The sequence below is a fragment of the Microtus oregoni genome, unplaced genomic scaffold, assembly GCF_018167655.1.
Source record: "Microtus oregoni isolate MIOR12 unplaced genomic scaffold, Mior012 000012F_ref0000307, whole genome shotgun sequence".
Lineage (NCBI taxonomy): Eukaryota > Metazoa > Chordata > Mammalia > Rodentia > Cricetidae > Microtus > Microtus oregoni.
Genome location: NW_024543071.1, coordinates 24193112 through 24207013, shown reverse-complemented (window position 1 = coordinate 24207013; position 13902 = coordinate 24193112). Strand labels below are relative to the sequence as shown.

Sequence of the window (13902 nt, the reverse complement as noted above, 5' to 3'; positions counted from 1 at the left end):
ACTGTGGTTTTTCTGTTCTTAGATACATGTTTACTAATGTGTTATAGTTGCCTATAATATTTAAGCATTAATAACAATCAAGTTAGATTTAGTATGAAATGATTTTCTTTGCTCTGACAATTTTCTCAGTGACAAAACAGACACTAATTTGCCCCCTCCCCCTTTTTTTCCTCATGCCTAGCATGGTGCGGACCCTACAAAGAAAAACCGAGATGGTAATACTCCTCTGGATCTTGTTAAAGATGGAGACACAGATATCCAAGATCTACTTAGAGGTGATGCAGCTTTGCTGGATGCTGCCAAGAAGGGTTGTTTAGCCAGAGTGAAGAAATTGTCTTCACCTGATAATGTAAACTGCCGTGATACCCAGGGTCGGCATTCTACACCTTTACACTTGGCAGGTAAGTAAGTGAAAATAGATTTAGATGGGTGACAACTAAGATTTTATTTGTTTATTTAGTTTTGGTGGTGAATAGTATGGGGTTTGAGATCAGAGAACAGCTTGCTAAGAGTCTGATCTTTCTATCATGTGGGTTCCAGACATCAAACTCAGGCATCAAAAAGGTGTCGGGCTTGGCAGTGGGTGCATTTACTTGCTGGGTGGGCCATCTTACTAGCCCTAAGATTTATTTTTACTCTTAAGTAAAATATTTACTCTAAGTAAACTTGAAAGATACAAGTCAAATTATCTACCAAAGCTTTCGTTCTAGTATATGTGTTTGTACAGAGCATTGTATTTATACATGAAGCTGTTAGCTGAATTTCACTTCCTTTGGCACTGATTACAGTCAGTAAGAACAATTGCTGACTGTAGTGGTGCTCATTTTTAATCCCAGCAGAGGCAGGCAGATCTGTGTGAGTTTGAAGCGAGCCTGGTGTATATAGTGAGTTCCAGGACAGCCTGACTAGAGAAAAGTGGGGAGGGGGAATGAAAAGCTGAAATAGGCTCTGCCAATCACTCTGAACTTTGGAGGAGGGTTATAAAATTTGCCTACATAAATCAGACTTCTTCATAGAAAACTGATGTTTTCATTTTCTAGTGATAACTTAAGTATTAGCTGCAAAAATGAATGTCTTCAATTCCCTTCCACCATGTAGGTTTTGGGAATCAAACTTAAATTATCAGGCCTGGAAGCAACTACCCTTACCCACTGAGCAATCTCATCAGCCCCAACTTTTATAAGATTTTTTGTGCTATATATTTATGTGTATGGATGTATAATCAGTGTTTCTTTGGACTGCGTGCTCTTAAATAATGACCCAGAGACTTATTAATTAATTATGATGCTTGGTCTTAGCTTAGGCTTATTCCTAACTAGCTCCTATATCTTAAATTAACCTCTTCATATTAATCTATAGTCTGCCACATGGATCGTTACCTCTCCTTCATACTGTATGTCCAGTTCTTACCCCACCCATTTGTGAATCTCTGCCTGAGTTCCTATCCCTGCCCGAAAGTTCCACCTGTCCGCTCCTGCCTAGCTATTGGACATTCAGCTCTTTATTAAACCAGAGGTGCCTTGACACATCTTCACAGTGTACCATGGGTGTTTTGCCTGCATGGATGTCTATGTGCCGCATGTGTGCCTGGTACCTGTAGAGGTCATTAGATCCCCTAAAACTGGAGTTACAAATTATTGTAAGCTGTCCTGTTGATGCTGGGAACCAAACCTAGATCCTCTGCAAGAACAAGTGCTCTTAATCACTGAGCCATCTCTCCAGCCCTTGACATTACTATTTTAAGTCCACATTGTCTTTTTAAGTTGCAAATACATTGTTTGGTTTGTTTTTTGAGACAGGTTTTCTCTGTGTAGGCTTGGCTGTCCTGGAACTAGCTCTGTAGACCTTGAACTCAGAGAACCCACCTGCCTCTGCCTTCTGAGTGCTGGGATTAAAGGTATGCACTAACACCACCTGGAGTTGCAAATACATTTTATATACAAAATGTGTCTACCCCCTTCTAATAGTGTTAATATTTGGGCCGTGAAGAAACTCAGACATAAACTGCATGAAAACTTGAGTTCACATGGCCAGCACTGAGGGGCAAAGATAGAACATTTCTGCAGCTTGCTGACTACCTGACTAGCTGAATGAGTGGACTCCAAGTTCAGTGAAGAGAAGACCTTGCCTCAAATAATCAGGTGGGGGATCTGTGAGATGCCTCAGTGGGTAAAGGTACTCCTCACAGGAGCCTGACAAATTGCATTCAATATCCAGAACCCATATAATGAAGGAGAGAGTCAACTCCAACAAGTTTTCTGACTGTATACATCAGAAGCGTGTACAGACAATAAATAATACACAATTTTTTTTAAAGTGTAAAGGTGCTAAGCCTCATGGTGCGCACCTTTAAACCCAGCACGTGGGAGGCAGAGGGAAGTACATCTCTTGAATTGGAGGCCAACCTGATCTAAAAAGTTCCAGGACAACCAGGACTACACCAAGAAGCCATATTGTAAGGGGTGGGAGTGGAAGGGGAGAGCTATAGAGGAAAAGACTATGTTTACCTCTGGCTTCGCACATGCACCCACATAATACACACAAATACTACACCTTGTGACAATTTCATTGTTTTAAATCCTTAAAAACGGATGACATGTGCTTTAAGATAGACTTGATAAAACATTTAAAACCATTATCATTGTTTTTATATTGGGGAAAATGACAAATTCATCTGTGGTTGTGTGTCTAGAGATACTTTGCCATAAGAGAACTCTGAGATAGCTGACCAGATACAGGTTATGCCATGTTTCAGAGTTCTGAGCTTTCCTCTTGGTCTTCATAGTGTTAAGGTTGCTCTGCTATTTGTCTCCTAAGTGCTCTCCTTTGGCTGAAGCCTTTTTCTACAACCTTCCAAGAGAGATGTCTCCTGTTTTGCAGCTAGATGATTAGGTGCCTGTGGTTTTTAGCCCTTGGAATCATACACCTGAGCTTAGGACATTATATGTAACAACATGAAGTCAGGGCCTTTGGTAGGGAAGTTTTATTTTATTTTTTAATTTGTTTTTGGTTCTTTGTGCTTTCACATCATGCATTCCGATACCACTTATCATCCTGCCCCTCGTGTCCTCCTTCTGCCCTTGCAAACCCCCCAAACAAAGCCAAATTTAAAAGAAAAAACAAAACAAGGAAGAATCTGATCATGTAAACTGTGGTTTGGCCCAATGAGACAGACACACAGTTTACCTACCCTTTGTCCATTTATCTTTACTTGCTAGTGTTCCTTGCCACAGGTCATTCATCTGGTTCAAGGCCTCTGGTTTCTGGTATACCACCAATAAAGCGCTCTCACTGGGGCTCCTCTTGAATACCCTGCTGTCCTGTGTCATGTAGATCCTCCTGATTTGGAGGTAGAGATCTTTTAAATAGAGGAAAGTCTTTCTATAATTTAATAGATCTCCAAAACCAATGACTAACAAATAATACCAAAAGCTTCTAACGTTTTAGGCCAATGGGGGTTTTTTCCACAAGATAAAATACTAATAATTTAATTTTTACATAAAATTTAGTAATACCTATTTAAAAATATGTTAGCTATATGAGTAATACATGATTTTTCTACATTTTAAAGTGAAAGTAATGCTACTTCTTTCCTGAATTAGCTGGCTACAATAATTTGGAAGTTGCAGAGTATTTGTTGCAACATGGAGCTGATGTGAATGCCCAAGACAAAGGAGGACTCATTCCTTTGCATAATGCAGCATCGTATGGGGTAAGTTCTTCTGTGTTACCTTGAAAAATCTGTGTGATTTTTCAAAGAGGATGTCAGTATCTCAGTTTAAATGGAATTTGGTGTGACTTGTTTCACAAAGAACTAAACAGGTTAAATTACATAGAAGTTTTAGTTCTTAATCTGTTAGAAGGAGGCTGTGTGACATGGCAATTTATTTGTCATTTGTTGTAGTGTCCTTGGCACCTGTCTCCTTATTCTTCATGAAATACTGATTTGTGTGTGTGTGTCCAGAAAATCCATAGGTTTCATAGGAATCTTTAGAGATTCAGATACATTTTATAGACTTCCTGCAATCCTGAAGGTTCTGGTTAACATTGACCATTGTCAGTGGTCTAGTTTGACTAACTGGGGAAGGCTACTAGTTTGTACATTTATATTCGCAAGAATTAGTTAGAAATTACTGAAGTTGTATTACTTTATTTTCCTATATTAGATTTTGAACTGTAATTCTTAAGCAACTACCCATAAGTCACAATGCTGAGAAGAAGTAGCTTTACTTTTTATTTCCAAAATAAGTTTGAAAATAAGAAGGTAGGTAAATACAGAGCCAGGATTTGTTTTGTTTTGAGACAGATCCTCTCTACATAGCTCTGGTTGTCCTGGAACTCACTGTGTAGACCAGGCTGGCCTCAAACTCACAGAGCTCTCTGCCTACTTCTGCCTCCTGAGTGCTGGGATCAAAGGTGTGGACTTCCATGCCCAGCTCAGAACCAGTTTCTTAAGTAAAGTGCTATAAAACATTTCCAACTGTAACAGGAATATTTTCTTTTACAGCATGTAGACGTAGCAGCTTTACTGATAAAGTACAATGCGTGTGTCAATGCCACGGACAAATGGGCTTTCACACCGTTACATGAAGCAGCCCAAAAGGGACGGACACAGCTTTGTGCTTTATTGTTGGCCCATGGAGCTGATCCTACTCTTAAAAATCAAGAAGGACAAACACCTTTAGATTTAGTTTCAGTAAGTGATGGGCTCTTTGAAACTCAGAAAGTTCAAGTGACATGCATAAAATGTCTGCATGGTTTTAGCCCAAATTTAAATTTAGGAGTCCTTTGGTGTTGTGATAAGTAGATAAATTATTAGTCAGTTATTGTATACTTTGGATATGGGAAAAAGAACAGCAGTTGGGAAATAAAACAGGCCCCGGTCCTCTGTAATTTTGTTGCAGTGCATAATGCTATAAATTGAATATTGTACCAACTTACCCAGTTAGTACTCCTCAAGGTGTAGTTGCAAAGCCTGCTATTAGCAGAGATTCTGTGTCCTTCCTTGCTGCTTCTTCCTATTGTTACTGTTGACCCTACAAGAGCTATCTATGTGAGAGCCAGCTAGATGGCTCAGCTGGTACAGGCGCTTGCTGTCAGAGCTAACAGCCTGAGTTTAATCCCAGGACCCACCTGGTAGAAGAGAGAGCTGCCTCCCACAAGTTGTCTTTTGACCTCCACATGTGTACCTTGGCACACATGCATCCACAGACATACATGCACACGAAATAAATAAAATTAATGCTTAAAAATATATTTTAAGGTTTATAAAATAAAGTGAGGATTTTTCTTTCCTTCTCTTTTCATGGCCACTCATGTAGGAACCTCCTTTTTAACTCCCAAATCTCTGTCAGTCACTATTCCTTGCCTTTGCCACCAGAGCAAAGCAGAAGGAAGGAAAGTTTTGTCCTACCTGGATATAGTCCCGGCTAACCTGGAACTTGCTGTTTATCAGGCTGGCCTGGAGTTAGTTGTTGGGGATTTTTATTTGTTTGTTTTTTTTAAGATTTATTTTTATACATATGTGTGCGTCTATATGTGTTTATGTGCACCACTTGTATGCTGATGCCAGAAGAGGCCAGAGAATGTCAGATTCTCTGGAACTGGAGTCACAGGTTGTAAACCACTTGATGTGGGTGCCTGGAAACTGAATCTGAGTCCTCTGGAAGAAAAGTAAGGGTTCTTAACTGCTGAGCCATCTCCAGCCCTTTCACCTATCTCTTACCTACCCCTCAGTATGCTGGGATTACAGGCATGTGCCACCATACCTTGTAAGAAACATTTTGAAATGAGAAATATAATGTCTTCTATGGAGAGACTATTCCAACCAGTTGGCCAACTAACTGATTTAGTTTGGCTGCATTTAAAGAGCTGTTCCCCAGCAGGCTAATTACCAAACCTTATTTGCACAAGGATTTCTTGGAATTGTCTCGTTGGTTCCAAACTGATTAAGAAGGAAGCATTTAGAGTTTATTCCTCCCAAACATTGATTCACCAGATATAATTAGTGGCAAGAAAAATAAAATGCTCTAGAGAATGCCTAGAGCCTAGGGAGATGGCCAGCCGAGTAAACTATAATAATAATAAAATAATAAAATGCTCTAGAGAATGCCTAGAGCCTAGGGAGATGGCCAGCCGAGTAAACTACTTGTTGCACATGTGTGAGAACCTGAGTTTGAATTCCCAGAACCCACATAAAATCTGGATACGTAATATGAGCATATGTGAAAGATAGAGTTCCCTAGAAACCCAAGGGTCGACTACCCAGCTTCACGGTAGTGACGATACCATCTCAATCATGGTCAAAAGTGAGGACCATCACCTAAGACTCCTAACCTCCACAGATTTATACACTCATACACACATACAGATTATACACATATCCACAAAATCAAATTGTAAAGATGGTTTCTAGGAGAGTGAAAGCACGCATGAGCTTTAGAGCTTTAGGCCTGACCTGCTGCTCCAGCCCTACTACTTACAGTTGCAGTCTTGCTAGTGGCCTAGTCTGTAACGTGTAGAAGCATCATCAATAAGAGATAAAATATATCTGGTTAATGAAATTAAGCATTATAATAATATCTAAAGCCTTTAGATTCAGGTACAAAAATGTACCCAATAAATGGTCTTTTTTATAGATAAATACTATATACAAACTGTAAGGTCAAGAGATGCACAAATTGAAGAGGAAGAGAAAGGTAAGGGTGTGGACATTATAAATGACTAACCAGAAAGCATCCCTGTTGATTATGACTTAGTATCTTTTTATATATTATTTTTTAATTGTTTATTGGGGAGAGGAGGCTTGAATATGCTTCAGTATACCTGTAGAAGTCAAAGAATAACTTGTGGGAGTGCATTCTCTCATTATATCATGTGGGAACCAGGGGTCAAACTCAAGTCATGAGGCTTACTGGCAGTTACCTTCCCTCTGGGCCATCTCTCCAGCCTGTTCCTTAGTTTATTATTTCAGCATGGTAAATAATTGTACGTCATTAGTGACGCAGGTCTAGCACTGAATTTAGAGACTGTTCTTTCCTAGCAGTTTGATTAAAATTATCTTTTACAAAAAAAACAGTGTTTTCTCAGTTTTGAGTAATAAATCACTGTTTTCTAAAACCTACAAATGGTTCTGTTTTCTAAAGTTTTGTATAGGTTGAATTGCTAATGTAAGAGTTACTGTATTAGGGTTAAAGCTCTTTTTCAGTTAGTAGTTCTGTAATTAATTTCATTGCCTTTTGGCTGTGATGTCAAAATTCGCATGTTGTTCATTGTACTTTGCATCGTTTAGCAGTTTGTTCACTTTGACTGGAAAGGGTGCTCTGAATTACATTTTCTATTTAGTGACAATTTAGCTAGCTGGGTATCAGCCTGTTTGTTTCACAACAGACCCAGTGTGAATATGCTAGGTTGTCCTGTTTTTACTGCATCTTATTAGGCACAGAAGAATTGTAAACCTTGTTTGTAACAGACTTCATCTCCCTGTAATGTGTCCCAGGCAGACGATGTCAGCGCTCTCTTGACAGCAGCCATGCCCCCCTCTGCTCTGCCTTCATGCTATAAACCTCAAGTGCTCAATGGTGTGAGGAGCCCCGGAGCTACCACAGATGCTCTGTCTTCAGGTCCATCCAGCCCTTCAAGCCTTTCTGCAGCTAGCAGTCTTGACAACTTATCTGGGAGTTTTTCTGAACTGTCCTCAGTAGTTGGTTCAAGTACAACAGAAGGTGCTGCCAGTTTGGAAAGAAAAGAAGGTGAGAAATTCTGTAAAAATAACTATAGCTCATATAGTAGCTCCATGTTTGCCATTTAGAATGGTAGGAAATTGTCCTTTCAATCTTAAATACAACTCTTTATATGAAATAAATAACATAGCCTGAGCATAGTCACATTTTATTTTCTTCTATTAATGATGTAAATAGAATTCCTATAGAAACTCAGTTCAAGTTGAAAGTTGGTGAACGTGGTACTGCAACCTATTATATGTGTGTGCATGCATGTGTGCAAACTTGTGCCATGGTGTTTGGAGGTCAGAGGGCATCTTTGAAAAGTGGGGTCTTTCCTTCCCCCTTTGAGTGGGTTCCAGGGATTGAACTTGGGTTGCCAGGTTTGCAAAGCACGTCCCTTTTACCCACTAAGCCGTCTCCCAGCCCTCCCCATTCTTTAGATGTCAATTTTTACCAGTCAGATTCATCTTATCTTACTCAATACAACATTTAAAACTTTTTCATTAGTTTTGTCATAAAGGAACCTGAAGGCTGATTTTTTTTCTTTTTAAAGATAAGGCTAAAAGGAAATTTTTAAATGAAAATAAGATGAGAAATATTTAAACTTGAGAAAACCACTGCTTAACTTCTTAAGCCGAGCATGATGACACACTCCCAGACGTGCCGATTTCTGAGTTTGAGGCCAGCCTGGTCTACAGAGGACTTTCCAGGCTAGCTAAGGCTGTGTAGTGAGACCTTTTCTCAAAACAAAAAAAAAAAAAAGGTTTACAGGATTCTTGTTAGTTTTTAATATAGCATAAGTGGCTATTAGTATTTTTGCTTCTTTGATACATTCTTCACATATATAGTAACGCAACAGAGCTCTTATGTTTACAGTGTTGTTGTACATTATTCTTATGTGGAATTTTGTTCTGGACTTTTTCCTCCCAGATCCAGGAGTAGATTTCAGTATAACTCAGTTCATAAGGAATCTTGGGCTTGAGCACTTAATGGATATATTTGAGCGAGAACAGGTGAGTTATATTGTTTGATTTAGTGCTTCATAGAAACTCAAAATCTGGAAAATGCTTGAAATTACTTAAACCGTATAAGCTATTCGGAAATGTTTTAGTAGCGTGTCTGCTGTGTTTAGTGCTAGGTACTGAACCCTGGGCCTCCTACATGCTGAGTGTACTGTGTACTAGTGATCTATCTGCTGCAGCTCTGAGAGTGTTAACACACAGGAAATCAGTCACTTCCTGATTTGGCTTGACTTTGGGGTCTCACTTAGTTCAGTATGTCTGAAAATTGACAGATGTAGTAATGGAACGGCCTCTTTGATAACATGGTTGCCTGATTCAGTCCTGAATTAAGTTATCTTTGAGCCGTTTCTTCAGTTCTGTAATCCAGTCACTACCCACTCTAAGCCTGACAGTGCTCTCTACAGTGGACAGGAATGTGAATGTGCCAGTTCTACATTTAAGCTTTCTGAGTAGCCAGTTTGCACACACCTATCCTTTTTTATGTGCACCACATGCATGCCTGGTGCCTATGGGGTCAGAAAAGGATGTCAGATCCCCTGGAACTGGAGTTTGGATGATTGAAAGCCACCACGTGGTTACTAGGAACTAAATCCCAGTCCTCTGAAAGAGCCACCAGCTGTGTCTTAACCAGTGAGCTGTCTCTCTAGCCCTCCATGTACTTATTTGTTGTCATTGCTTTTGTGATTGTTCAGAAATTATAATTATTATAGACTTGAACCTGCAGTGAACTGCAATCTAGTAAGGGAGGTAGAGCAGAAAATGAAAATTTACAGTCTGACAAAGATTTTAGTAAATTTAAAGAAAGAGATTACTGTTAACTGGACTTATTAGGGGTGGCTTTATAGAAGTTGTAGAAATGAAACAAAATTAATGGCTTCAGTTTCATGAAGCAGGAATGATTTATTTTTGGTAGGAGTTTCAACAGTGATGCAGAGGTACTACTTAGCACAGTCCACATCCTGGAAGAGCCGTGCCAGGCACTGTGTAAAGGCTTAGATGGAGAGCAGTGGTGAGAAAGTACGGTGGAAGGATGGAATTTGAAAGGACATTTATGACTGAACATATTTTGCTCCAACTTTTTGAGTTTAACAGATGATTTGTTTTCCTATCAAAGCTATTCAAAATATTCAGAATAATAAGAAATGGAGCTATAAGAGGTGGCCACGGTTTGATTCCTAACAGTTGTCTGTAACTCTAGTTGTAAGGGATGGGGAGGTTGTTATAGCCTTTTGTAGCTCCCACGAGCAGTGCATGCATGAACATACAGACAATACATTCATATACATAAAATATATCTTAATAAAAATGAATAAGAATATAAATCTATAAGTGTCTATCAAATAAACATTCTGAATAATTTTATTCTCTTTTATAAGATCACCTTGGACGTGCTAGTTGAGATGGGGCACAAGGAGCTGAAAGAGATTGGAATCAATGCTTATGGACATCGACACAAGCTGATTAAAGGGGTTGAAAGACTAATCTCTGGACAACAAGGTATTTCATTTTGATAACTGGTTGACAGTTTAAGTGTTCTATAAAGGTAGCCTCAGTGTAACACTTCAGAAGTCATATGACAGGCTCTTTATAGTAGGGTTTTTGAACAAAGATAAGGCCTCTATTGATAGTTAAAACTTCCTGATGCTACTGTTAAATATATGACCCAAAGGAAAATCCCTTGGCTCATGCAGAAATTTTAAGATTATGGTAGCTCCTGGAAAATGGGAAGATATAATTAATGAAGTTACACTAGCTCTAAGGTGTTAAAATTTTAAAAGATCTGGAGCATGAGTATCTTTCTTATATTAACATGCTAGATAACAATTATATTAGACATATGGTAAGATATGTAATGATTTAGAGGCTAGAGAGATGGCTTAGCAGTTAAGAGCTCTGGCTGCTCTTCCAAAGGACCCAAGTTCAATTCCCAGCACCCATATGACAGGTCACAACTGTCTATAACTCCGGTTTCAGGGGATCTGATACCTCACACAGGTAGACATGCATGCAGGCAAACACCAATGCACATAAAATAAAAGTCTTTTTAAAAAAAGAAGAATTTTCATAACTTGTTAGCTGAAGGAAAATGCAAATTACATTCACTCAACAGATGTTAGCACCTGTGTGTACCAGAGCTAAATAAAAAAATGTGAATTAGCCAGGCGGTGATGGCGCACACCTTTAATCCCAGGACTCGGGAGGCAGAGGCAGGCAGATCTCTGTGAGTTTGAGGCTAGCCTGGTCTACAAGAGCTAGTTCCAGGACAGGCTCTAAAGCTTTAGAGAAACCCTGTCTTGACAAACAACAACAACAACAACAAAAAAAGTGAATTATTTTAAGGGTCAAAACCACATTTTTTACTTTCCATTAAACTGAAATGGGAGTAAAATAGGAAAGTAAGGAGAGTGGGGGGACAGCAGAGCTTGGTGATTTTGTAGATACTAAAAGATAAAAACTATATTACAGATGTGACAAATAAATTAGAAGGATTTTGTTTGAAACTCTTAAAGAATTTGTTAGCAGTAATCAGGTAGCAAACTTTATGGACTTTTATAGGATGGTTTTTAATTGCCTGGTGCTGTTCAAGTCTCCATCATAACTCTTCCTCATAGTTAAAGAAAGTGAAGGGATTACTTTATTAACATAAAAGACTGAACTGCTACTAAAAGAAGTAATTTGAAGAGTTTATAAACTCATTAGCAGTAAGGGAAAGGGAATTTTCATAAATAGTCCCTAAAACTGCTATAACCTGTTAGGTTAAAGAATAGTTACTTGAGGGACTGAAGAGATGGCCTAGCAGAGATGGTGTCCTGATTCTGTGGAAGACCCAGGTTTACATGGCTACTTGAGCTCATAGAGAGTAGCTGGAATAGATCCAGCTCCCAGGTGTCCTCTTCTGGCCTCTGAAGGCATTGCACATACATACATACCTGCAAACAAACATACAAATGAGTCTTTAAAAGTTAGTGTGCAGAGTTAGAGTTACAGAAATGGCTTAGTGGTTAAGAGTACCTGTTGCCTGATTATGAGAACCGGAGTTCAGACCTCAGAACCCACATAGCAATAATAAGCTGGGCAACTGCCTCTAACTCAGCTGAGGAATCTGATGCTGGCTTCTGAACTCTGTATACGTAGACACATGCGCCTACACACATATAGATCGGTATACACACACACACTCTCTCTCTCTCGCTCTCTCTCGTAGTCTGAATATAATGTGCTATCATGGTTTTGATCCTGTAAGAGAAAGAGGATATATGCGTTTATAAACATACTTTCTTCTTAAAATTACTTCCTTTAGTAACTGTTCAGTCTTTTATTTTAATAAAGTAATCCTTTCACATTCTGTAATTATGAGGAAGAGTTATGATGGAGACTTGGTAGAAAGAATTTATGAAGTCCAGATGAAGCCTGTGTTAGTAAGTTTTGACAACTGTAATATGTTTACATAAAGTTCTATATAGCCCTGGGGAAAGCTGGGTGAAGTGTGTGCCTGTCTGCACTTTCTGCATTTTTATAAGTCTAAATTATTATGAAATTAAGATTTGGGGGAATTGGTAGTATTTGATAAATCATGTGATTGTTTTGGGTTGGTGGTGTTTTATTGTCAGTTTTTTACTTCTAAATTTTATTTCATAGGTCTTAATCCATATTTAACTCTAAACAACTCTGGTAGTGGAACAATTCTCATAGATCTGTCTCCTGATGATAAAGAATTTCAGTCTGTGGAGGAAGAGGTATGTTCATCACGCTTAAGAAAATGGTCATGTTGTTGACTCAGTTGTGCTTCCTAGACATTTCCAGATCTATTTGGATGTGGGATTTTTGTTGTTTATTGTTGTTTTGTTTGTCCCTCTTTTCCCCACCTAAAAAATTTGGAAGTATTTACAATGCATTTCTCCCCCACATACACACTCCTTTTAACTTAATTTACTTATATTTTCCATTGGTGTTTTGCCTGCATGAGTGTCTGTGTGAAGGTGTTGGTTCCCGTAGAATTGAAGTTACAGTTAGCAACTGCCATGTGGATGCTGAGAATTTAACCTTGGTCCTCTGGAAAAGCACTTAGCACTCCTAACCACCAAGTCATCTCTCCAGCCCCCTACAATGAATTTCTTAATTAGCCTTAATTTTAGGTACTTGGATTACTACTTCAGTTAGTGTGGAACCAGAATTCTGTTGGAGAGGACTCTCATTTGAAAATAGTGCTAGTGTTCACTCCCTTTATAAAGGCAATTACAAAGTGAGGGAGCTCAGGCAGTTCTCAGCATGTAGATAGTGTTAACACACATACACACCCCTTTGTGATTTTTTTTTTTCTTTTTCTTTTTCTTTTTTTGAAATAAGGTCTCAATATGTAGCCCTGGCTGTTCTGGAGTTCACTCTCTAGACCAGGCTACCTCTGACTCCCCAGTGCTGGGATTAAAGGTGTGTGCCATCACATCCTTCTGGAGAGTCCTCTTTACACTCTGATGTACATGTGCTTCATCTGTTTAAATTAAGCACAGATATAAAATTGAGTGAGATTTACTTCTAAAGCTCATACTCTAAAGAAAATATATATTATGTTTTATTTAGGCTAATATCAGCACAGATAAACCATTGTTTTGCTTTTATGTTTAACATTTTTTATTCTCTTCTTAGTTTTCATTATGTAACTTTTCACCTATAAATATGTTTTTAGGATGCTCAGTGGTCATCTCTAGAAGATAATGCTCATGATAATTCCAGCCCTCGAGGCAGAGGCAGGCAGATTTCTGAGTTCAAGGCCAGCCTGGCCTAAGTTCTACAACATGCAGAGCTACACAGAGAAAAACCCAGTCTCGAAAGAAGAAAAAAATAATACTCATGAGTTTATAGAATTTTTGTCCTTTCAAGAAAAATATTAAAACTTATCTTGGATTCTCAAAAAATAGGAACAAATGAATCAAAACCATGTTCCCCAAGTCAGAATGGCAAAACTAATGTCTATGTTTTCTATTCTTTTCCATCAGATGCAAAGTACTGTTCGAGAGCACAGAGATGGAGGTCATGCAGGTGGCATCTTCAACAGATACAATATCCTCAAGGTAACAGTAAAGTATTACTTTCCATAGCCCCAGCTTTAAGTGACTGTGGTAAGAATATAATGATCTGTCCAGCAGAGTGCTCTTTGA

At 38.7% G+C, this 13902-nt stretch overlaps 1 protein-coding gene across 2 annotated transcripts in view; it reads left to right on the top strand.

Annotated features, from left to right (window-relative positions):
* The window catches only part of Tnks2 (tankyrase 2), a 56493-nt gene that overhangs the window by 33218 nt on the left and 9373 nt on the right, over nt 1–13902 (top strand). The window contains exons 16-23 of one of the 2 annotated variants that reach the window (XM_041660932.1): nt 182–401; nt 3603–3712; nt 4508–4696; nt 7499–7751; nt 8655–8737; nt 10123–10243; nt 12386–12483; nt 13741–13815. In XM_041660932.1, the coding sequence (XP_041516866.1) occupies nt 182–401; nt 3603–3712; nt 4508–4696; nt 7499–7751; nt 8655–8737; nt 10123–10243; nt 12386–12483; nt 13741–13815 (1149 nt within the window). The remainder of the gene's footprint in view (nt 1–181; nt 402–3602; nt 3713–4507; nt 4697–7498; nt 7752–8654; nt 8738–10122; nt 10244–12385; nt 12484–13740; nt 13816–13902) is intronic. The other variant, XM_041660933.1, reaches the window with a different exon arrangement.